Source organism: Trichechus manatus, unplaced genomic scaffold (assembly GCF_000243295.1).
Source record: "Trichechus manatus latirostris isolate Lorelei unplaced genomic scaffold, TriManLat1.0 scaffold00042, whole genome shotgun sequence".
NCBI classification, from domain to species: Eukaryota; Metazoa; Chordata; class Mammalia; order Sirenia; family Trichechidae; genus Trichechus; species Trichechus manatus.
In genome coordinates, this window is record NW_004443978.1 from 7,257,614 (window position 1) to 7,283,500 (window position 25,887).

Here is a 25,887-nt window from a genome sequence, read left to right on the forward strand (position 1 = left end):
ATCAAGTGAAATAATAGATGTGAAAATTAAAGTGCCACATGAGTTCCACATAAGTTCAGACAGGCTCAGATGTTCCCTGAGTTACTATAAGGTTCTGCACAGTTGGAGAAAATCCTGCCTCCCTTTTTGCCAAGGGGAGACAGTCAAGGCTGGGATGGTGTCCTGTTTTATCCTGCCTATTGATGTGGTCATAGGAGGCATATTTTTAGAACTGTCGTAACATAAGTTAGCCTATTTTGGTAAAATACAGTATTAACTATATAATTGGCATGCAGCTTTTTAATACTTTTGAGTAATACATGATTATCACTGTTGCTGAATTCTTGGGAGAATTTCTTGTACCTATAAGTTAAAGTGCTTTGGAGATGTAATTAATAATATAAGCTTTTGTTTTGGATGGCCTAGGGAACAGATGTTGCAAATACTACTCAGGATAACAGAAGCTGTCATGCAGAAGCCAAAGGATAAACAAATAAAGGACTTGTTTGCCCAGAGCTTGTCGGGGCTACTATTTAGGGTAAGTCTTTTTTATTAAAACACTGAAAATGTAAATAAATGAATCAGATTTTACAGCAAATTAGTTTTAATCGTTGAAAATTTTAAGAATAACATTAAATTGACTTTAAATTTCTAGAAATTTTCCTTCTTAACTTTGTCCTGAAGGTTGTGATCTGTTCTTTGCAATCAGTGCTGGACTTCTTTTAGTCTTCCCCAGCTCTCTACCATCTACTTCCTCTTTGATTTGCTTGAGGTTGGTAGAAATTAGGAAGATGAAAAGAGCTGATGACCTTGGTGACTAGCTAGGTAGATTTGAAGATGTAAAGAAGATGATGGATGGAAGAAGCATGGAAATGAGAATAATTCTGGGAGCAATGCAGGATAGAAGTAAAAGTGCAAGAGCTGTTGGATGTGTAGTTAGGATATATAAAGCACAGGATTGGATGGGATTACCTAGGAAAGAATATATGTAAAAGAGAGAAGAGGACATGTACATGATTGGTGAAGGAGAAGGACCCAGCCCAAGATGCTGAGAAGGGGTGGCCAGTGAGGTAGGAGGAAAACCAGAGGAGTGTGTATCTTGATGCCTGGGGAAGGTGTTGGGTAAGAGGAGAACAGGCAGGTGACCATTGGCTTTGACAAGATGTAGGTGGTTGAGAATGTTTTAGGGGAATGTGACCCACTTGGAGTGGATGGAAGAGAAAATGAGAGCCGGGCAGTAGAGGTAGTAAGTATAGTCTGGGGGAGAGAGAAGATAACTGCAGAAGTGAAGTCCTGGATAAGGTGGGGAGGACTGGCTGGCCGTAGGTGGGAGCAAAAAGCCAACGATGTGGTTGTTTTTCCTGAATCTCACATGGTGAGAATGGTCAAGGACATGAGTAGTCGGGAAGATTGTTAACACAGATCTTACCATGAGGGAAAGAAAAGAGGCAGATGATGAAGTGCCTAGGAAAGTGGAGGTTTTAAACGACTCTGAGGGCAGAAGCCTATTGCAGCATTGATCTAGAAAGCACTAATATCTATGGGATGCATAAAATTTATGACGAAGTTCTGAAAGAGAACAGTGTGAAAGGGCCTTGGAAAAAATGTGACATTTTACACAGATAAAGTCATTGGGATGGATGGACCTAACCTTGAGTAACTGGCTAAGAGAAAGCATGGTGGTTCATGAGCTGGAAGTGATGGCTTCAGGCAAGAGAAGCTAGCTTCCCTCCTCAGTTGACTGGATGGCTTTAGAGGCTATATATTCAGAGCATATCTAGAATACAGACAGGATATGTAGGTGAAGGCGACAGAGATGTTAATTCAATAAAAGGAAATATTCCCATTTTAACAAAAGAGAACCCAACTGTTCATATTATTTTTAATAATTGAATATGACTGAATGATCTTGGTATTGATGAAAAATGTGTAAGAAGCTACAAAGATAATTGGCATGTACTCACTTGCCCCAAATACTATAATCAGTTTTACACTGATTGCCTTACCTAGTTATTGGATCCAGCTTTGCTTTGCTATTGCTCAGGGGTGACATACGGACACTTTGCTGACTCTACTCTGTCAGTGGAGAGTCTCAGCATTGGCACCTACCTGAGTGCCTGTCCCTGATGGGACTGGGCTGCCAGCTGGGGAGGAGCTGAAGCCAGTTGCAGGCTGGCCAGTGCCTGGGCTTTGTTCCTCACCAGTTGTCTGGCCCTTTATCTGTTGTGTGTGTTGGAATTAGAGAGAGCACTTAAGCAAGAATCTGTTCTGGAGTTGTGTTGTGTTTTTTGTTTGTTTATTTTCTGTTTCGGGGGAAAAAATCCTCCATTAATGGAGAAATTTTGTCAGAGCTTACCTGAAGATTCATTTTGAGTTTATGATTATTATTTTGATGTTGTTATTATTTTGGCAATGGTTAGATAGATCCAGAAGGATGTTCAGATTAAGACCTAACCATATAACAGTGGAAAGAGGATGAGGTTTTTGGAGTTAGATAGTTCTCAGTTCTAATTCTCAGCTCTGCCACTTCCTGGCTGTGTGGCTTTGAGCAGATCAGTTCACCTTGCTGAATCTCTTTCCTCATCTGCCAAACAAGAGAGGATTGCAGGGTTGTCATAAGGACCAGAGCAGATTCATTTGGAATTTACCATCATCTCTCTTGACCTGCCAAGTCCTTTTGTGAGATCCAAGGGGAGAGAAAAATGTTAAAGTTCTGAACAGATTTGCCAGCTATCAAGTGGGCATCATGTTAGTCCCATACTGAAACTTAAATGTTACCTAGTTAGTATTCATTTGGTAATGAAGACTATCTAAAATTGTGAGATACTTGAATTTTTTGTCTTTAATTTGCATAAGGAAATGGCTAAAGGGGACAGGAAATTTTAAGTTGCTATTATTCTTTTATCTTTTTCTAATTTTTGCTGTAGTATTTATTTTCTCGCTGTCAGTAGATAATCTGAGCTGGCAAATTTCTTTCAAATGGTGGTTGAGTTTTAGTTCATTTTAAATATTTGCCAATAAGGGGATGTTCCTTTCCCCTAGGGTGATTGCCCTAAATGATGTTTTAATCTGTTGTTAGTGTTAAATGTAATCTTATGCTTTAAGCTCTGAAGGTTTACCAGAGAACCTTCTATTTATAGGATGAGCCATTCTTTTAAAATTATATAGTCCCATTAAATGTGGTGAGTGGAGAAATGTAGAAAGTGGTTGGTTGCAAATGTATGTAAGAAAGGCGTGTTCATGAGCTAAGGTGTTTATGTATACAGCTTGTTTACCAAGACATACATGATAAAACATTAAATTTCAGCACCGAAGGAACCTTGGAGATGATCTTGTTCAACTCTTTTTTTTTTTTTTTTTTTTTTTAAAAGAGAAATGTGCGTCCCAGAAAGGCCAAGTGACTTGGCTAAGGTCATAAACCAAATTAGTGGCAGAACCAAGAGTCTAGGGTTCTTTCTTTCCCTCTTCCTCTTAAAGGTAATTTATTAAAAGGATGCTCTGTTGAAATTTTGGTCGAGATTACATTGAATCTATAGATTGCTTTGGGGTAGTATTGACATCTTAACAATATTGAGTCTTCCAGTCCATGAACATGGAACATCTTTCCATTTATTTAAGCCTTCGTTAATCTCTTTCAGCAGTGTTTTATAGTTTTCATTGTATAAGTCCTTCATGTCTCTGGTTAGATTTATTCTGAGGTATTTTATTCTCTTAGATGCTATTGTAAATAGAATTGTTTCCCTAGTTTCCTGATTTCAATGCAATCTCAATCAAAATTCCAACAAACTTCTTTACAGAAATAGAAAAACCAATCCTCAACATTATATGGAATGACAAGAGGCCTGGAATAGCTAAAGCAATGTTGAAAGAGAAGAACAAAGTAGGAGGACACATACTTCCTGATTTTAAAACATACTATATGGCTACAGTAATCAAAACAGCCTGGTACTAGTATAACAATAGACACATAGGCCAGTGAAATAGAATTGAGAGTCCAGAATAAACCCATACACCTATGGTCAACTGATTTTTTTTTTTCCACAATAAAAATTATTTGTCATACTGAAATTATTTTAATTTTTTCTTTCTCATTGTTCTTAATTTTCAAAAATCTGTTTATCTTAGAATCAGATATTTAAATATGAGTGTTTAAATCTTGTTTTCAATATACTTAACTACTTTAGCTCTACTTTAACATTTTTACCCCTGTAAAATGTTAAAATACAGTATACATGAATTGAAATGTAGAGAACAGGTACATTGCAAAAGGACCACTTTAAGTATCAAGTGGTCAGAACAGGTCTGCCTGATTATAGACTGATTTGTATTTCTCATAGTTTTCTTGTGTTTATGTTAAAGAAAAAAAAAGTTATGTGTGTGTGTATACACATACAAATACATGCATATATATGTGTGTATGAGTGTGTGTGTGTGTGTGTGTGTGTGTGTGTGTGTGTGTGTGTGTATCCCATAATCTGTTGCCGTCAATTCTGACTCATAGCAACCCTGTAGGACAGAACTGCTCACAGGGTTTCCAAGGTTGTAATCTTTACAGAAGCAGACTGCCACATCTTTCTACTGCGGAGGCAGCTGGTGGGTTCAAACTGCTGACCTTTAGGTTGACAGCCGAGTGCTGTAACCACTGCGTCATCATCGGGGATCCTTAGGCAAAATGGAGTGGCACAAAAAGAGCGAAAACCAGAGCAGTTGTTTGAGACTCGCCTTGGAGTTGAGGAAGTGGAGATGGAGAATAGAACATTCTTCTAAGAATTTCAGCTTTGAAAGGGGAGGGAAACCCTCTGATAGGGTTTAGCTAGAGCATGAAGTCTAGGTTCCAGGGAAGGCTTTTGTTTGTTTTTTTAAGATGAGGAAGAGTTGAGCCTGTTTAAATGCTGATGGGGAGGACCTGGGAAGTAGGAGAGGTTGGTGATAAAGGAGGGATGGGCTTACTAGAAATGCTCAATCATGAGGAAGGGTCCAGAGCACAGGTGGGGAGCCACTGTAGTGAGCAAGAGCCTCTCTGATTACAGCCAGCAGGTGGAGGAGAAGCTGGGTGTGAATGTGGACAAGAGTGCGTGTCTGTGGACAGAGGTTGAGGGGGTTCTTGTTTAATGGTTTCCATTTCCCCTAAAGTCTGCAGTGAGTTCATTTACTAGAAATTAGGAAGAAGTTGTTGGGGTTAGAGGTTTACATATAGAGGAGGAGGTTTGAAGTAGCCACTGTGGAGAGTGAAGGAAAGAGTTTTGTCAAGAAACAGAAGAGTTGTGGTACGTGGGCCTTCTCTTCTCCCTAATTATAGCCAGACCAACCACAGACACTGAAATAATATTAGAGTAGTAGCTTTATTCATAACAGTAACAAGTTTCACAGTAGCTCAAATACTGATAACAGTTGGTTAAATGAATTTTGTGAAATTGAAAGAAAGACAACATCTAAAAGTACTTTTTACTTTTCATTTCATTAAGAGTAATTTGAAGTATTTTGTTAAGTGTTATACTTCTTCCGAATGAAGATGATTGAATTCTGTTGTTGGTTGGTTTGCTTTAGACGCTCATCGTGGCTTGGATCCGAGCAAACCTCTGTGTGTATATTTCTCGAGAGCTCTGGGATGACTTTCTTGGTGTGCTATCTTCCCTTACGGAATGGGAGGAGCTCATAAACGAGTGGGCCAACATCATGGACTCCTTAACGGCAGTGCTCGCAAGAACTGTTTATGGAGTTGAGATGACAAACCTACCTCTGGATAAATTAAGTGAACAAAAGGAAAAGAAGCAAAGAGGCAAAGGTATTTCCACTCTTTCTGGATAACTCCAGTTGTCTGGCACTGTGGAGGAGTGTGTATTTATACATCTAAGCAATTAATGCATGAAGGTCAATAATGACTGAACCAGCCACACAGATGATGTTTTTGAATGGTGGTATTAGATTGTGTCTCATATCACTGTGTCTCCTTAGTGAGAGTGGTGAGTTGCTGAAGAAGGTTTGGAAGAAGGAGGAAGATGAAGAAGTAGTAGTAGTAATAGTAACAGCAGCAGCAGTAGTAATAATAATAGCTAGTGCTTTGTACATATTATCTCTCTTCACCCTCATGGTAACCCCGTGAAGTAGATGCTGTTGTTATCCCTATGTCACAGACAAAGAAACTAAAGTACAGAGAGTTTAAGGTGATTGACTCATTCGCGGTCACATAACTAAAAAGTGGTAAAACCAGAATCAGAGTTAGACAAGTTCAGCTCAAGACTCCACACTATTAAATCTATTCTACTGCCCCCCTAGGAAACATGTGGAAAAATTCTTAATGATTCAGATGGGAGTCAGTTTGGCTTTGTTGTGTTTCTGGGGAAAAATTGTTTTAAGACCTAGAGTCAGATCAAGATAGAAAATATCAGTGGTGGTTTCTCTTGGAGACGCCAATTTGGCATCTCCCTGCCTTCATTACTGTTTTTAGGGACCATGACACAGGCCTTGGATTAATTCATTTGTACTCCAACTTGTTCTGTAAACATTTTGAGACAGCACATAAAAATGCATATAATGCAATAGGTAAAGAAAGAAAGTAGTTGAGGCAAAATTGAGGGGAGCTACGGATTTGGTTAAAATGCCACAGTGCATGCCAGAGAGTCTCATACACTTGCTGAGGAGGTGGGGAACGTTGGAGTGGACCTTGAGCTTCACAGGACTTACATCAAATAGAATCACAGAGTAGGTAAGGTAACAGTAGTCCATTTGCTTAGATGATACATAGCTTTTCCTGGTCCTAAGACTTGAGAGGAATTTCTCCTGAAAAGCCTCATAGAAGTTACACTGCTTGCTGTGGTAGGCTACCACCTCAACCATAGTCTTATTATAGACTGTGTCAGTTAGCTTTGCTGTGTAACAAATCACTCCTACAGTTAGTGGCTTAAAATAACCATTTATTTAGATCATAATTTTGTGAGTTAGTAATTTGGGTTGGGCTCAGCAAGCAGTTCTTCTGCTGGCTTTGGCTAAACTCACTCATATGTTTGCAGTCAGCTAGGCTGTGAAGTGGATGGCTTGGCAGCTTACTTCTGAGGGCTGGCTGGCAGGCAACTGGTGCAGTGGAGGTGACTGGGTACATGTCTTTCATCAACCAGCAAGCTAGCTCAGGCGGGTTTACATAATGGCTTAGAGTTCCAGGAGCAGCAAGAGAGCAAGCCCATATTTTAGAGTGTATCTCAAGGCTGTGTGTTCAGTTTTACTACCCCAAAGTCAGTCATGTGCCAAAGCCCAGAGTCTTTGGGAGAGGATGGACAGAGGATGTGGATATAGGGAGGTGTGAACAAATTACAGTAATTAATTAACCATCTAAACATGTAATTAATATGACTGATTTTTATAATATCTTTGTTGCAGTCTGAGAATGGCTTGCCAAAGTACTAATTAGTAAAAGCAAGTTAGTAAGAAACCAAAACAAAGTAGCTTTAAGTATATGGCACTCTAATGGAAGTTTATAATACCAGTTTAGATTTAGACTGTGTACTGCAGTGATTTCCTAACATATTTTTAGCAGCAAATCTCCCCCGCCCCCAACCCAGTTGAAGCTGTACAGAGCCCCTTCCTAAAAATATATTAGACTAGAGATTTTGGATTGAAGTAGGGACAGGAGCCAAGAGCCTGGTCCCCTGGACCTCCATCTTGTCCCTCTCAGCAACACTTAAGGTCCCTGTGTAAACCCAGGGCCTGAGAGGTTCAAGATGCCTCAGTCCATGAATTTGGCTCACTAAGGCTGTGGTTCTCAGCCCAGAAGGCAGTGCACCCTGCCAGGGGTGCTTTCAGAATAGAGGAGAAATTCTAATTACTCTTCCCTCCCTCTGTACAAACAAAGAATCATGGGAAGAGATAGACTTGTCTTTTGAAAGAAAACACAATGCAAAAACAGTATTTTCAGAACAGTACAGAATAAATTTAATAATAACAGTTGCAAGTATTTCTGATTTATTTATTGTATTGCTTTATTCTAAAAAAGGATTGAAATATTCATTATAGAAATACTTGCCTTCTGAGCACTAGACTAGTGGAAACAAAATGCACAGAGGGACTGCGTGTGAAGACAAACCATACGTGACAGCCACTGGCCACGTGATTCCTGAGTGGAAGTCTCTCTCTCCTCCTTCCTCCTCTATTTCTTTTGGATCCTTGATAGCTCATTGAAATTTTTGACCAGAGTGAAATGAAAGAAAAAAAGTTGAATCTCAGAGTTGCAATTTTTTATTACTTTGGAGCTGTGCTAAAATAGGATTTTGTGTTATTTGTAGATTTTCATTATCCTTCCTCATTTGACTGAATCTTTTCAGCTTTGTCAGCATGAATTTCTCTTGGAATTTGTGTGGTGGGGGGTTTGGCATGTCCAGGATGGAGTACTAGTCTAACATCAGGATCTCTGATTTTTTGGTTTGTAAGTGGTGGTTTTTGGAATGTGCTGGGAACAGTGGCATATCTTCATTTGATATTGTTCTTATACTGAGAATGGTTTATTAATAATATTCTTTTGTATATTGAAGTATTATGAAGATATGATAATTTTCATGAAACTATTGAAAAACACTTTGGCAACAGGAATTTTTAGATTACTGATATATGAATAGCTTTCTAAATTATAAGAAATTGGTACCTGACTTGCAACAAAGTAATCTGCTGATTATATAATTGTATGCATACCATTTACTGAGCAACACAGGCTACAAAACGAATGTTAGTGAAGCCTGCGGACTGTTTTTCTTGTCCTATCTTTTATCAGGCTGTGTTCTAGATTCTCAGAAAGGAACTGCTGTGGGGAGATCCTTTTCTCTCAGCTGGCGGAGCCACCCAGATGCCACTGAGCCAATGAGATTTAGGAGTGCCACCACATCTGGAGCACCGGGGGTTGAGAAAGCAAGAAACGTTGTTCGCCAAAAAGCAACTGGTAAACATTTATTTAAATATTTCTCAAAGTTCTGTTTGCTGTCTGAAATTGATTTACAAGAATAAAATGTTTAGAAGTTTTAAAATTTCACTCAGAACTTAAATATTAGACCTTTTCTTAAATGAAATGTCTCTGTATCTTTTTAATTTTTTTGTTTGGCTTACTTTTCAAAGCATGATTTTTTTGTATTTATTTCTAGGTCTTCCATTGTGAAAAAAAACTTGAAATGTTAATATTGAGAGAGACATTTGTGCAAAATAGAGAAAATGCAAGTTTTGCTTCAGCCTGGAAGAAAATAGATTCTTAACAATCAGCACATGCATTATTGTCGTTGTTAAACACTATTAATCTTAAGAGAATGTGGCAGACTGGCAAAGAAAAGGAAAATGATGCATTTATGATGCATTTACTAGTTTTTAGGATTGAATGGAGACATTGCAATTTTTTATTTCTTTAGAAAATTGAGCTTTTCATGTCTGTACATGTCATTTTTACAGCCTACTCTTGTTAATAAGGAGCCCTGGTGGTGCAGTGGTTTAAGCACTCGGCTGCGAACCAAAAGATCACCGGTTCAAACCCACAGGCTGCTGTGTGGGAGAAAATTGTGGCAGTCTGCTTCACTAAAGATTTACAGCCTTGGAAACCCGAGGGGCAGTTCTACCCTGTCTTATAGCATCGCTGTGAGTTGGAATCGACTCACTGGCAGTGGGGGTTTAGTTTTGGTTTTGGTTTATTCTAATTAATAAGAACTTGACTGAGAACCCCCAGTTAGTTTGATTTTGCTGCACTTTACTCTTAAAACAAAAACAGAAATCCTTAAAAAGTAAGATTATATCCTGGACTTAATAACAAAAAAGCCTTCCCTTCTTCCGTGAGTGATGTTGAAGCTGTGATTCAGGTTTAAAACAAATTCATCTCAGTCTTTTGTTTTTCATCAGTACTATCATGCAATTGTAGCTGATATTCAGCATGTTGACGTCAGGAAATCACAAGATCCCCCGGTCATAAAACAAAGATTCATTTAAGCTCAGTATTTTACAGTGGTTAATAAAGGCTTAATATAGATGGCTTAGAATCCTGTTGGAATTTTTATGAAGATATACCTTAACCCTAACTGCCCAGACTTCCTGCTGTCCCTCACAACCCTTGAATCGCAATTATAATAAAAATAATTCGAAACACTTAAAAAATTTTATTCTCATAACATTTTAATAAACAGCAAATTTTATTACATGTCGCTTATTTCATATGTCACTGCTTAGCCAGAACATAGCCGTAGGAGAGTTGTATCTCAGATTTTCAGCAGGTATTTTAAACCAACAGATGGTGCCACAATATGATAGAGGCACCAGTAAGTTTTAGAAAATACTTGCACAGTTAATGTGTGCTTATTCATGTTCTCAGGTGTCTGAGAAGCTATGGTATTGCAAAACCACTTTTACACAGTCATGTAAAGGTGATTGTGGCATATGTCACTTAAAGACCATAAACCTGACCTTTGTAGGATTTATTAAATTAACAATAACAACAAAAAAAACAAACCCCACTTGAAATCAGAACTTTTGAAAGATAGTGAAGCTAATGAGAGCTATTGAGGTGGACAAAACTATTATCTTGTACATATATATGTGTGTGTGTGTATATATATGTTATTTCATGTTTTTAAAAATTATGAATCTTTTCTGTTGCATATAAAAATAGTGATCTTTGAAGATTTTATTACTATCAAGCAATTTTATAAAATTGATCCGTATAGGCTAAATATATAGTAATTTTACTCAGATCTATTATTTTTTCATCATGTAATGACAATTCATCTTTTTTTTTCTTTTTTTCCTTTAAAAAAGGCCCAGAATATTTCATGGTAGAGCTTGATTTGTGTAAAGGCCACCTTTTTATGAGAGAATAGCAGATCATGAACTCAGGTTTTGCTTTTAGCAGTAAGATATTTATTGTGGAAGACCTGTTAGAAAGTATTATTTTTCTTTCTAATCCCAGTTAAGAGAATAATTTAAGATTATTGTATTATAATTTGCCCAATAGATTTCAGTTAAGTAGAGAAAACATCAGAGAGGGGGACAGGAGAGAAAAATAGAAGACTCAGTTGCAGAATAGAGAAATGACAATTTAATAGAGAGAACACTAGTTTATAACTCTTCAAGAATTATAAAATAAAACTGCTACTGAGTGTGACTGATGCTAAAATTTTAGACATCTGAAATGACAGAGTGATTAAGGAAAATTTTAATTTCCACATAAAATTATTATTCCTAAAATATCTAGTGATCTGTTTTGGAAAAATGCACACTCATTTGATTTATGAAGGGCAAACTTTCAAGTGAAAAGCCTCTGACTTAGAGGTGAACAAATCTTTTAGGAAATTTAAAGTCAGTAAGTCTGACATTTATACGAAGTTGTTTTCATTTAAATATGATGTTTTACGTATTTAATGAGACAGGCAAAGGATGGTGGAAAGGACAGTAAAAAGTTTTTTTTACTTTTTGCAAATATGCCACTGCATTTGTAGTTCTGTTTCATTCATGTTCAGTAAAATCACGTAAAAGTAATAAAAGAGCAAGCATGGCTTTATATTTTTGTTAGAAGTATAAAACTGATTTTACTGATGGTGGCTTTATACATGAGCCATGTTCTCCTGCTTCCATCCATTTTCTCAAATGTTTCTCAAATATGTATAGAAAATTTGAGAACATCATAAAAACTGATACTAAGGAATTGTGAATTTAATGTGGTTTAAGCACGAAATGTGATATGAAAGGATGAGTTTCATGGAGATTTTCACCCTTTTGTTTCAAATATCAAGTCTTTTAAATGTTAATTTGACTTTTAAGTGTTCTTGAGCTTTTAGGATATTTAATTTACTAAGTGAATTGCTTTTGAATACAGTCAGCTCTCAGTAAACCAATTTGTGAATTATTTAGTGTTTATAGAACGATTTCAATCCTAGGCTGGATTTTGTCTCCCTTTCCGTGGTCATTTATGTGTGTCCTCCAGAAGGAAAAACTGATTAGAATGTCTGTCCAAACAAACAACCAACCCTAATGTGAATCTGACATACAACAGGAGAAAAAAAAGGAGAAGCATTCCACAATGAAATTGATTGCTTGTGGATTGCCCTTTCTACTGTGTCATCAGAATGACTGGCTGAAAGTTGGCTGTATTTAGAGACTGATTAAATACTGTGCTTTGTAGTGACTTCCTTTAAAGTTTGAAGTGACTTCCTTTAAATGTTTAAAGAGAGCCCATAAAAATAATAATAATAAAGTAGAAGTGTAAAGTCCTGATGTTCTTCTGACATAATTATTACTTTATCTCTCCTGGAAGCTAAGCGAAGCCAGTCTATCAGCAACTGTGTTCACCTTTCTGAGGCTTTGCCCGCCACTAAGAGCGTGCCGCTCCTCCACACCGTGAGCGCTCTCTTACCTGGTCTCTCTTCCTCCTCTTGCTCTCACAGCCTGTCAGGTACCGTAAAGCTGTCTCCTGTGTCCATCCGTGTCTGTGGGCTTCTCCCGCAGGCCGCTGGGCCTGGCTTCCTTTGTTCCTACCCACATCACGCACGCATGTCTGGCCATTGCACTTCCCATGAGTTTTTAACGGATGTGAATAATTGTTTTTATGTAATCTGATATTTAGCAGACAGTAGATTAATTAAAAAAAAATCTGTAACCTCACTGGTCTTTGTATTCTCAGTTAAAAGGATTTTTAAAAAGCCCACAAAAGTGATAATTTCTAAAACAAGGAAACTTTGGTTCTGGGCTTCAGCCAATTAAAACTGAATTTAGCCATGTGTGGTTTACACACAGTGTGTTTTCTGGTTTATGAAGATATTCATCAGGATGTTACAGCATCAAAAGTGATTTGTGGCCTAGTCGCCTCAACAAAAGGATTTAGTCGCTCTACAGTGAATGACTGAGTCTATGTCTAGTTATTGTTCAATGATTCTAAGGGCAGTGGAGGTTCAGTGGTAGAATTCTCACCTTCCATGTGGGGACCCAGGTTCGACTCCTGGCCAGTGCACCTCAAGTGCAGCTGCCACCTGTCTGTTGGTGGATGGTTGTGTACTGCTGCAGTGCTGAACAGGTTTCAGCAGAGCTTCTAGACTCAGAAAGGCCTGGTGATCTACTTCTGAAAAGTCAGCCAATGAAAACCCTACAGATCATAATGATCCAATCTTATTGTGCAAGAGTTGCCATGAGTCAGGGGCCAACTGATGGCAGCTAACAACAGTAACACCAAAAAAATGAACTGAATCTTTTTACTAAAGAGGAAACTATTTCTGTGTTCTTTTTCATTTTCAGAAGTTTGGCTTTATAGATTTTTATTTATTTAATATTGGAGATAACCTAACAGTTAAATACTTGACTGTTAGCCAAAAGATTGGCAATTCAAACCCACCCAGAAGTGCCTCGGAAGACAGACTTGGTGATCTGCTTTCAAAAGGACACAGCCTTGAAAACCTTACGGAGCAGGTGTACTCTGCACACACGGGGTCACATGTCGTCACCATGAGTTGGGATTGACCAGATGGCAACTGACAGCAACAGGAAATTATGTCATGCTGTGGTTTAACAACAAAACACCCGTTCCTGTCAAGTCGAGTCTGACTCATAGCGACCCCAGAACACAGAGTAGAACTGCCCCATAGGGTTTCCAAGGGGCACCTGGTGGATTTAAACTGCCGACCTTTTGGTTAGCAGCCGTAGCTTTTAACCACTATGCCACCAGGGTTTCCATACTGCAAAGCAAAATTAAAACTTAATTCCCCTGATGGGTATGTGAAATACTTTATTGTTTAGTTTATAGAATAAGAGGAAAGAAGTTTGTTTTACTTAGTCTAAGGGCTATAATGTTTCTTAGAAAGTTCTTTGTCTCAAGTAAATACTAAAGGAAAAAACCAGTAAGGGTGGTACATGGGAAGAGGGTCACCAGTCAGTGAAATAACTGATGAGTATTAATTGCTTATTTGGTTTTCAGAAAAAATGCTGCTGCCTGATAATTATTAATAAAGTGTTTAAAATAATTTTGCCCTCTCTTTGGCTGCTACTTACCTAAAAGGAACTTTTTTTCCACGGTGAAGAGTTTTCTTATTTCATAATCTTTTTTTTTTTTCCCATATTGTTTCATTTAGCTTGTTTTATTAGTTTGTCCAGAATATGTTCTCACAAGAAATCTCTTCCTGTTAGTAATCTTATTTTGGAATTTTTTTTCTCATTCAGTATTACATTTTATTTTACTTAGATTTTTGAGTTCCTTACCGTAATGATGATTGCTAATTTTGTTTTAATTTAACATTTCTTAGTTTTGTTCCTAATCTATATGACAGTTCAACCCACCAAAAGTATTTTTACTAATCTAAGCAATAGAGAATTTCTTACTTTCAACCACTGTTATATCTTATTCTGATCCCTTTGGGACTCTTTATTTGACAGCAGCAGAATTTTTGGAAAGTTCAAGGAGTGGTGTTTGTATTTTGGAAGAGTCAAAACAGACTGTATTTCCATTGATAGGAATAGCTACGTAAATACACATGTGGAAAGTAGAACTAGCACTTTTGGTAATTTTCCTTTTCTCAGAACGACAATTCCTTTCAGCTGTTTTCCAATTTTAACTACTTTTATGTTGGGGTCATTTATCAATCTATAGCATTTACAGGCCATGAAGATGCTAAGCTTTATTATTCTGTTAGGAATACTGTAATAGCAATTAGAGCATCGACGATCTTCCCTCATTCAAAAGGAGACTTGGTGGAACCTAACTGAAAGCCCTGCTGAACTGCTTCTGCATTGATTCTCAGGTTCCAAAGGCAAAAGGACTCATGTGAGGACCTGGGCTGGCACCTTTGGAATGTTTGGGGATTTACTGACCTTGGGAATGCCAAGATGTTGAGTTAATACATAGCTCCTCTGCTTTTTAGGGTCCAGTTGGTATTATGCACGATGTTTTAAGAATTAGGAAGTTGCACTATTAACTTTGCTTCTATACAACCTTGTATTACGGGTGAATGGAACCCAGAATTTTGATTATTAAAGAATGATCCTCACTCTAATTAATAAGATTAATTCAGGTAGCCTTTAAGAGTGAATTAAATTGCTTTGAAAAATAGTCAGACATCTAGAATATATAGAAATTTCTGAAGAGTTTACCCACTTACCATATTTTTACACAAATAATGCGGGGTATGTTTTTTTGCCAACCTCAACCCCCACCCTGAGAAGTATTTTTGTAAGCACAGTATGCTAATTTTTTTATAGCAACCTGTAAGATAATTTAGCATAGTGTGCTTACAAAAATACCTGGTAGGGGTGAAGGTTTTTGTTATATGTGTAAAAGTATTATAATCATGCTGACTCTCCTCTCTGGGAAAAAATGAAATCAAGTAATCTTTATTTGATCTTTCTTCTAGTGTTTTAGAGTATTCGAAAGCACAAGTATAGTAATGGTATTGTGTAGCTTACACTACCAAGGAAGCCAGAAAGCTAATGCTTTTAAATTTTCGGTTATTGGAATTAGCTAGGTATTAGAGAAACTGAATAATTTGGTGAATTTGTGATAGAATTTAGCCCTTAATGTCATACAAACAGAAATTGTGTGTCATTTAAAACACAGAATGTAATAGACCTCCTGAGATTGGATTTGGAAGTTCTGTAATTTTTATATAGTTTAGATTGTTCTTTACTGTTTTGAATGTCAGGTAATCCTGTATTATGATATTCGTACTTCAGTATTAAAATGACTTTTCATTTGTTATGGAAGAGTAACCGCTACAGCTGACACTGAAGAATGGAAGCAACTTTAACATAAATTGCTCTTTCTTGACAAATAAAAAGCCAGCAGAGGGAGCCCAAGAACTGTTAAAAAAGGAAAAAAGGTATCAAAATGTTTTGCAAAATAACAACAACAGTTCATTTATACAAAACAATGTATACACTTACAGATCAGGAAATTGGGTTTAAATTGTAGGATAGGAGAATGTACAGTTCCTTTCCACACTGTTGGCTTTAGCAATCTGCTCGCTGCCAAAGGAGCTCAGGGCACCAGCAGCACAGCAGCCCTGGCAGCACATTTAACATAGTGATTCTCTCCTTCCTTCCCACCCCAGTCTCAGATGCTCCTGCTCCCACCACTTCTGGTTATTTCTGCAAGTTTGGGCCTTTTCCATCTGAGAAGTCCCTACGGACAGTTTTACAAAAACAAAATCTTAAAAGCTGCATTAGGCCAGCCTGTTAGGAAGGCAGGCCAGCTGCTGGTGGCAGGCTCTTCTTCCTTCTGTTAGGACACTGTGATTTGGAAGCCATGATGCTGTGGCTGTCTTGCATCCCACCAGATGGCAGTGTTCTTTACCTTTAAAAATGCTGCCGGGCAGTGTTGGCTCAGCTCTTACTTGCTTCTGCTCATGGCCCAGAAACCAGCATCTGTAGGTTTTGGCATCTCGTTTAAGAGAATAAAAGCCACTTTTCCCACTACCCGTAAAAACTTGCACTTGCCAACTATTTTTTAAGAAAATTAGGAAGCTCTTGGGTTTCCTCTACTGATATTACATTAACAGGTAGGTTTATTAACAATATAAACTCTTTCTGGAAGATTTTAATGTCTTGCATAATTAGATTAAACAATGAAACAAGACAGCCAGAAGGGGCTGGCCCTGGTGTTACCTGGCTTTTCTTGCTTAATGCTGAAGAGCCTAGAAGTAGACCTGCGAAAAGGGCCTCATCTGTGCTTCGGGATGCGTGGGTGGATCAGAAATATGTACATATGTTTTGCGTTTTGTGGAAAAATAAACAGTTTTTGGCTCATCAATCCTGTGAAGAGGAAGGCAGAGACAGCGTGGGGAAGATGTGGCTTTATCGAGTCTGTCTGCTCTTACTGCCCTGCCTTCCTTTGCTTATACCCCAAGCTCATCTTCCCATCAGCATCCAGATTTACACTGTGGCCCAGTACTTTGAACTCTAAGTTGAGGATCATGCAAATTTCATAGTCTGAGGTCTTATAATTTGTATCAGTGCACTTTAAAGTGGAATTTTCATTTGGATAGAAGAAATAAAGGAGCAACTCTTTGCTGAGATCCTGTGTACTAAGTTTAGAATCTTTCCACATTTAACTTCTTGGTTAGGGTGAGCAGTCACCCTAACACCCTAATCACAGAGAATGGCGCATTGGCAGCAAGTCTCCATTTCAGGTGAGGGATTGGGTGACACAGCCAGTTAAGATGATACAGGATGAATTCTGATTAGTTTCTTCTTAGAAGTAGTGAAACCTTAGCTAACTAAAATTTGGGGAAAATTAAATGTTACAGTTAGGTAGATGTAAAATTCGTGGCTCTGTGAATGAGCGTGGGGTCTAGTGAGGGGCAGAGCAGTGGAGTTTACATGCAGGACCGGCTGCCAGTTCTGTTGGAGGGGTGTGCCCTGGAGGAATGAGGGAACAGGCCTTATGTTAGCACAGTGGAGGGCCACATGACCCTTCCTGGAGGCCTCCAAGAAGGTTTCTCAGAGGAACACTGCCTTGGATAGCCAGGTGAGCCAGCAGAAGGAAGAGAACCGCAGGTGCCAAGTGGTTTGGCATTGCTTGAGAATAAAGTGGGCGAGAGCTCTCACGGTGGGATCCCTGTGTGGGGTGAAATGAGGAGAGCCCTGTATTCTCCCTGAGGAGCACGAGCTTGACCCTGTAATGTTGGGGCCTCAGCAGGTCTTTCAGGGAGGGTGGCAGGCACAATTAGATCTTCATTTTAGAGGACCCTCTCTGGGGGCCATGTAGAAGATAGATATGAAGGTGGCAAGAAGAGGGGGTAGTGACCAGTTAGGAGGCTATTACAGTAATCTAGGAAAAATGTGGTGCAGGCTGGAAGCTGTGACTCTAGAGAAAGAGACGCTGGACGATTCTTCTGTGCCTTTGGGCAGTCTTTAGAGATTAAAGTGAATGGTATAGCTAGAAGGGAACTCATTCTCTAGGACAGTATAGTTTGTAATAATACTAGAAACTGGTCAGTGTATACAGTGGTCAGTACTCATCTGTGGTTTTCTATTTTATGTAATTTATGTATTGATTCTCTAAAAATACCAGTTGATTGTTTTTATACTTTAGAGGTTAACTCAGTATTGCATTTGGTGAACGTAAGCTAGTAGTAGTGTTAGAAGTCATTTAACTTCAGGAGGTGGGAAGAAAAGAACCGTCAGTCCAAAGTTGATTCCTATGAGGTGGAGGTCAGACACACCTCCACTGTCCAACCTTTTTACCAGTTCTGACATCAGCTGTCCTTCCCATGGCACTCTCTGCTTCTCTGCTTGGTTCAATAATTTGTTGCAGTGGCCACAAAGAACTCACAGACCATACTCACAGTTATGTGGTTTATTAGGGAAGTAACAGGCTACTTGTCCACCAAGAGTGACCCTGCTAGTATTTGAAATACCGGTGGCAAAGCTTCCAGTATCATAGCAACACACAAGCCACCACAGTAGGACACACTGATGGATCACCAGGGTCACCCGCTGGACAGGTTTCAGTGGAGATTCCAGACTAAGACAGACTAGGAAGAAGGACCTGGTATAGTCTACTTCTGAAAAAACTGACCAGTAAAAACCTTATTATTAGCAGCGGAACATAGTCTGATATTGTGCTGGAAGATGAGCTCATCAGATTAGAAGGTATTAGAAGACGACTGGGGAAGACCGCCTCCTCAAAGTAGAGTTGACCTTAATGACGTGGATGCAGTCAAGCTTTTGAAACCTTCATTTGCTGATGTGGCATGACTCAAAATGAGAAGACATAGTTGCAAACATCCATTAATAATAGGAGCATGCAATGTATGAAGTATGAATCTAGGAAACTTGGAAGTCGTCAAAAATGAAATGGAACACATGAAGATCAATATCCTTGGCATTAGTGAGCTGAAATGGACAGGTATTGGCCATTTTGAATCAGACAATCGTATGGTTTACTATGCTGGAAATGACAAATTGAAGAGGAATGATGTCACATTCATCATCAAAAAGAACATTTCAAGATCTATCCTGAAGTACAATGCTGTCAGTGATAGGATAATATCCATATGCCTACAAGGAAGACCAGTTAATGTGGCTGTTATTCAAATTTACGCGCCAGCCACTAAGGCCAAAGATGAGGAAATTGAAGATTTTTACCAACTTCTGCAGTCTGAAGTTGATCAAACATGCAATAAAGATGCATCGATAATAAGTGGTGATTGGAATGCGAAAGTTGGAAACAAAGAAGTATCAGTAGTTGGAAAATACGGCCTTGGTGATAGAAATGATGCTGAAGATAGCATGATAGAATTTTGCAAGACCAACAACTTATTCATCGCAAATACCTTTTTTCAACAGCATAAATGGCGACTATATACATGGACCTCACTGGATGGAAAACACAGGAATCAAATAAACTACATCTGTGGAAAGAGACAATGGAAAAACTGAATATAATCTGTTAGAACAAGGCCAAGGGCCGACTGCGGAACAGACCATCAGTTGCTCCTATGCAAGTTCAAGTTGAAGCTGAAGAAAATTAAAACAAATGCACAACAGCCAAAATACAACCTAGAGTATATCACACCTGAATTTGGAGACCATCTCAAGAACAGATTTGACACATTGAACACTAATGACCAAAGACCAGACGAGTTGTGGGAAGACATCAAGGACATCATACATGAAGAAAGCAAAAGGTCATTAAAAAGACAGGAAAGAAAGAAAAGAACAAAATGGATGTCAGAAGAGACTCTGAAACTTGCTCTTGAATGTAGAGTAGCTAAAGCAAATGAAAGAAATGATGAAGTAAAAGAGCAGAAGATTTCAAAGGGCAGATCCAGAAGACAAAGTCAAATATTATAATGAAATGTGCAAAGACCTGGAGTTAGAAAACCAAGAGGGAAGAACACGCTCAACATTGCTTAAGCTGAAAGAACTGAAGAAAAAGTTTAAGCCTTGAGTTGCAATTTTGAAAGATTCTATGGACAAAATATTGAATGACGTAGGAAGCATCAAAAGCAGATGGAAGGAATACACAGAGTCACTGTACCAAAAAGAATTGGTCGACCTTCAGCCATTTCTGGAGGTAACATATGATCAACCACTGATGGTATTGAAGGAAGAAGTCCAAGCTGCACTGAAGACATGGGTGAAAAACAAGGCTCCAGGAATTGACGGAGTATCAGTTGAGATGTTTCAACAAAGAGATGCAGTGCTAGAGGTTCTCACTCGTCTGTGCCAAGAAATATGTAAGACAGCTAGCTACCTGGCCAACCGACTGGAAGAGGTTCATATTTGTGCCCCTTCCAAAGAAAGGTGATCCAAAAGAATGTAGAAATTATTGAACAATATCATTAATATCACATGCGAGTAAAATTTTGCTGAAGATCATTCAAAAGCAGTTGCAGCAGTACATTGACAGGAAATTGCCAGAAATAAATTTAAGCCAGATTCAGAAGACGACATCGGAGGGATGTCATTCTTGATGTCAGATGGATCCTGGATGAAAGCAGAGAATAACAGAAAGATGTTTACCTGTGTTTTGTTGACTATACAAAGGCATTTGACTATGCGAATCGTAACAAATTATGGATAACATCGTGAAGGATGGGAATTCCAGAATACTTAATTGTGCTCATGAGGAACCTGTACATAGACCAAGAGGCAGTCATTCGAATAGAGCAAGGGGATACTGTGTGGTTTAAAATCAAGAAAGTTGTGCATCAAGGTTGTATCCTTTCACCATGCTTATTCAGTCTGTATGCTGAGTAAATATAATCGGAGAACCTGGACTGTATGAAGAAGAACTCGGCATAAGGATTTGTGGAAGACTCATTAACAACCTGTGATGTGCAGATGACACAACCTTGTTTGCTGAAAGTGAAGAGGACTTGAAGCACTTACTGATGAAGATCAAAGACCACAGCCTTCAGTATGGATTATATCTCAGCATAAAGAAAACAATAATCCTCACAACTGGACCAATAAGCAACATCATGATAAATGGAGAAAATATTGACAATGTCAAGGATTTCATTTTTTTTGGACCCACAATCAACACCCATGGAAAGCAGCAGTCAGGAAATCAAACAACGTATTACAATGGGCAAATCTGCTACAAAAGACCTCTTTAAAGTGTTAGAAAGCAAAGATGTCACTTTGAGGACTAAGGTGTGCCTGGCCTAAGCCACGGTGTTTTCAGTCACCTCATATGCGTGTGAAAACTGGACGGTGAATAAAGAAGACTGAAAAAGAATTGATGCCTTTGAATTATGGCGTGGGTGAAGAATACTGACTGTACCATAGACTGCCAGAAGAACGAACAAATCTGTTTTGGCAGAAATACAGCCACAGTGCTCCTTGGAAGTGAGGATGGTGAGACTTCGTCTCACATACTTTGGATGTTATCAAGAGGGATTAGTCCCTGGAGAAGGACATTATGCTTGGTAAAGGAGAGGGTCATCGAAAAAGAGGAAGACCCTCAACGAGGTGGATTGACACAGTGGCTGTAGTGGGCTCAAACATAATGATTGTGAGGATGGCAGTATTGTATTCTGTTGTACACAGGGTTGCTATGAGTCGGAACCAACTTGACGGCACCTAACAACAGTAACAACAGGCTACAACTTGGGATCAGGATCAACTTGGAAGTAACAGGTATAACTCAGTGGACAGTTCATCAATCAGGACAGCTTCCAACCAAGACAGCACTCGCTGCTTTCTGGCTGTGCTAGCTGGCAGGCCGCTCTTGGGCCTCTGCTGCCAGGCTCTGCTTGGGCAAGTGTTTGAGCTGTTTTGGCTCTGCAGTCAAGTGCCCGGAGGCACCCTACTTTGCCAGTAAAGCCTCCTGCCAGCAGACCTCCTGCCTGAAGGCGTTCAGCTCTCTCTGTGGATCTGCGAGCCCCCTGCAGCCATGCTGGTCTCCTGGTTCTTACTGCTCATACTGTCTAGTGCTGTCTTGAGCCGTCTTCAGTGGTACAGCTCCCTCTGTCTCCTAGGTCTAGCAAGTTCTCAACACAGGGACCCCAGGTCTAGAGAGCTCCCGGCTCTTCTTCTGATGGTAGTGAGATCCTCCTCAACCTCTGTGGAATTGGGTCTTTTATAAGCCTACTCCTCCTACCAAGACCACAAACTGACTAATGCCCTCAGTAGGCCATAGGCACCTTTTTTGCATAGTAAACTGTCCAATCCCTACAAGGGTTTTACCTACCTTATTTGCATAGTAAACTGTCCAATCCCTTTGCAAGATTGTAGCCTAGCAAATCATCATGGCAGAACTACAAACCCAGGGCCAGAAAGGCCATATATAAAGAGAAACCTACTGCATTGCAGTGACATATACCATTAATTATGAATTTTATTTTGGACAGTTGTGCATTTATCTGTTAAAAGGAATAATGGAGTTGGGATTTCCATTTCCCTTTATCTTGCCTTAGTTGTATGTGTGTACATGTGTGCATGCGTCTGTGTTACTTTCTGCTACTCTCACCTGTGAAGTGCCCATGCCATGCATCTCCTCCATCTCTTATTCCCTGGCATGATTGTTCCTGAAATTCCAAATAACTTTTACGTTTCTCAACCATTTTTGTGGTGCTCTCTTTTGTTTTTTTCACTTCAACTGCATACGAAGGTGTGGGTGGGCTTTGTAGAATTTAACAGGAAAACGTATTCTTGGAGTGGAATGTTAGTGTTAACAAGTGTAGGAAACTTTAGTCTGTAATGCAGATTATTTTACTGCACAAAATTTGTGGGAAAAAAAGCACCTATCACTTACGGTTTTAGAATCAGGGGCTTTAATTGGTGAAACTATTTTTAACAATCTCTGAAGACATTCTTGTGTGTTTCGTGTCAGTGCCGACAGAAGTGGAAGAGTGTCACCAGTCAGAAAGTGCACCTGGCGTGGATACTGGTCACCTGGTGGTGGAGCAGCTGCAGCAGCACATCCCTCGGAGCAGCAGCACATCAGATATCACCGAGCGGCTGTACTCAGATGTTTCTCAGGGTGTGTGATACCTTCAGGTCTTAATACACAACTGTAGATTCTCACTGGAAAAAGAGGCTGCATATAGTATTGCTGTCTGCATTTATTTTAACTAAATTTTATTTCAAAGGAATTTACTCTTTGATTGTAAGGATGTGATTTCTGGCAATGAAATGTTTTCACTCTTTCTATACATTTATCTAAATTGTATATATGTATGTCCGCTTTTTTCAAGGTAGTCATGCTTGAGGAATAGAAAGAAGTGCAGAGTGGCTGGAGTAGGAGGGCAAGGAGAGTGTTAGGAGGCGAGGTGGAGTTAGGCAGAAGGCAGACAGAGGGTAGGTGGGAGTGCCTGCGGGGAGGGCTGTGAGGGGAGTGGTTAAGGTTCAGGGTACCTCTTGTGGGAATGAGAATGGAGAGCTGACCTGTCTTGTGAAATGTTTATCAGTAGCTTGTACACTCTGCTGTAGTGAAAACAATAAATTTGTAACAGTATTAATCGATGCAGTTCTTCCACCAACTTTCATTAAAACAGAGTGTAGAAAGCAAAGAGGCAGGTGGTTAGACCTGTAAACAGTGAGTAATGTGTTTTACTCTGAAAACATAGTTAAATTATGTCTAGTTATCAGTGACTATCCTTATCCTTCAGTTTTAGTTTCCTGAGTTAGCTAAGAAGTAAACCAACTTATTTACCAGCAAGTTATCTTGTATTGCTTAATGTCAAGGTTTTGCTAGTCTCATAAAATGAAATCCTCTTGAAATTAGAAAATACAATAAAAATAATTGGAGAAATGTGTTATCTGAAAGATTTTCTATTCTCTGAAAGGTTCTGTGTAAGATGGTTGTGATTTTTTTTTTTTTCCTTAAATATTTGGTAGAATTCACCAGTGGTCTGTTATTTTCTTGTAGAAAGATTTTAAAATACCATTCAAATTTAAAATAATTACGACTACTAAGATTTTCCTGTTCCTGTTTTGATTTTGGTGAATTTGTTACTCTAGGAATTTGTTAAATTTTTTTACTTTTTCAAATTTATTGGCACCAGATTATAAAATCCTCGTACGATCTTTGTGATGTTTGTAGTGATATTCTCCCTCGCCTTCCCCGCCCCCTTTTTTTTTAACTACTGATGCTGTTACCTCTGCCTTCTCTTGTCAGTCTTTATCCTCAAGCGACGGTGAACCCCCGGCATGTGCTGCTCTCTTCCTCCTGCCAGCGTACCTGGCTAACAAGGCAGCTGTTCCCCTGAGAACCTTTTCCCAGCACCCTAGAAGCGTCTTGTCGCCCTCCCCTGTGCTAACATAATGAGCTAAGCGGACTTATTGGCAAACCGGGTAGTGCCTGTCGCAATGAATGGCATTGAGTTGACCATCCTAAAAGCTCTCTCTGGGCCAAAGAGACCAAGTCTGTAGTTTGGACCTGACCCACAGGCTGCTGGTTTCCAACCCTCATATAGACATGTCTAAAGTTAACAATTACCTACAAATAAATGTTATTTTCAAAATTGTCTGCATCTGAAACATCCTTCTGTTGATTTTTTTCCCCCAAATCTTTAGGTCAAAAGATAGAGGATGCACAGAATTTGAGTTTTTCAGACTGTAAGCCTGTTCAAGATAATAAGGGACATGTGAAGAAAGAACATGAAGGAATAACAGTAAGATATTTTCATACCATATTAGGTTGTCATTAAACATAAACATTTGAATTATTGGCACACTAAATAAATTTGTTGGTAGCAGTAATGCTTTTCTTTTTTGAAATTTTTTCAGTCAGATGGGTTATAGGCCAAAATGACCTTGAGATCTTTTGAGGTCTTGCTTGCTTTATTTGTAAAATTGCAATCACATTACAAATATAGAAAGAGAAAAAAAAGAAAGAAAATGGAATACACCACCTGGTCTTTGTGTGGCATTCTATATTTTTAAGCAGATCTCCTTGCCTGTGAGACATACATTCACATTTCCCACTCCTGACAGCATTTTAGATGGCAATCTCTACCTGATAAATACTTGAAAGGAACTCTTATCGTTTCTTTAAAACAGTAAGAGAACATTTATTGTTTTTTTAAAAACAAAACATGAAGTGTAATGAAGAAAATAAAAAAGCAGCCCATAATTCATCCACACAGATAACCCGTGTTTGTCTTTTAAAAAAAAAAAAAAAAGGAGTGTATGTTCCTAGAACACTTGCCGTCACAGGAAGGTACAAAATGAAAGGGGAAAGCCTCTCTTTGTCTCCCAGCCGTAAGATAACCAGGGCTAAGTTTCTTGTTTATTTTAAAAAAGGGGCATGTCTCAGCATATATGTGTATATTATGCCTTTCACACTCCAGTACCCATGAGCCCACCACCCAAGTTAAGAGCTAGGATGTTTCTAGTGTCGTTGCTTTGACCTGGGAGTTCCTTCCTTTCCTCTTCCCTCTGCTGCCTCCTTGCAGAGAACAGCATTATCCTGGTTTTATGTTCATTTCCTTGCTTTGCTCTGTAGTTTTGCTGTATATGTATGTATCTCCAAACAATATAATTCTTTAGTTTTGCTTATTTTTGAACTTTATAGAAGTTGTGTTGTTGCCTTGTTCACTCATTTATTTCTAAGATTCATTCACATTGAGGCATGTAGTAGTAGTTGATGAAGTTTTCTAGCAGAGAGCAGCTATGATATTCCACTGTGAATATACCACAATTTATTTTTTCATTGTCCTGTTGGTGGACATTTACATTGTTTCCAGTTTTTACCTTTTTTGAAAAATGCAGTTATATATATTCTTGTATGTGTTTCAAGATGGACATGTTTAAGATTCTCTCTATGATAGATATTTAGGAGTGGAAGCAATGAGTCATAGGTTAGGAGAGCATTATTTACAAGATACTGCATAAGTGTTTTCCAAAGTGGTTACACCAACTTATATTTCTGCCAGAAGTGTATAAAGAGTTCCCATTCATCCACATTCTTTTCAACATTTGATATTGGCGGATATTTAAATATTTATGAGTCAAGTGTGTGAA

At 38.8% G+C, this 25,887-nt stretch overlaps 1 protein-coding gene across 4 annotated transcripts in view; it reads left to right on the plus strand.

Moving 5' to 3' along the window:
* The window catches only part of RALGAPA2 (Ral GTPase activating protein catalytic subunit alpha 2), a 388,120-nt gene that overhangs the window by 118,516 nt on the left and 243,717 nt on the right, over positions 1 to 25,887 (plus strand). For all 4 annotated transcript variants that reach the window (XM_023731401.1, XM_023731398.1, XM_023731400.1 and 1 more), the window contains exons 14-18: positions 406 to 517; positions 5,527 to 5,764; positions 8,738 to 8,902; positions 22,754 to 22,903; positions 24,439 to 24,536. In XM_023731401.1, coding sequence (XP_023587169.1) covers positions 406 to 517; positions 5,527 to 5,764; positions 8,738 to 8,902; positions 22,754 to 22,903; positions 24,439 to 24,536 — 763 coding nt within the window. The remainder of the gene's footprint in view (positions 1 to 405; positions 518 to 5,526; positions 5,765 to 8,737; positions 8,903 to 22,753; positions 22,904 to 24,438; positions 24,537 to 25,887) is intronic.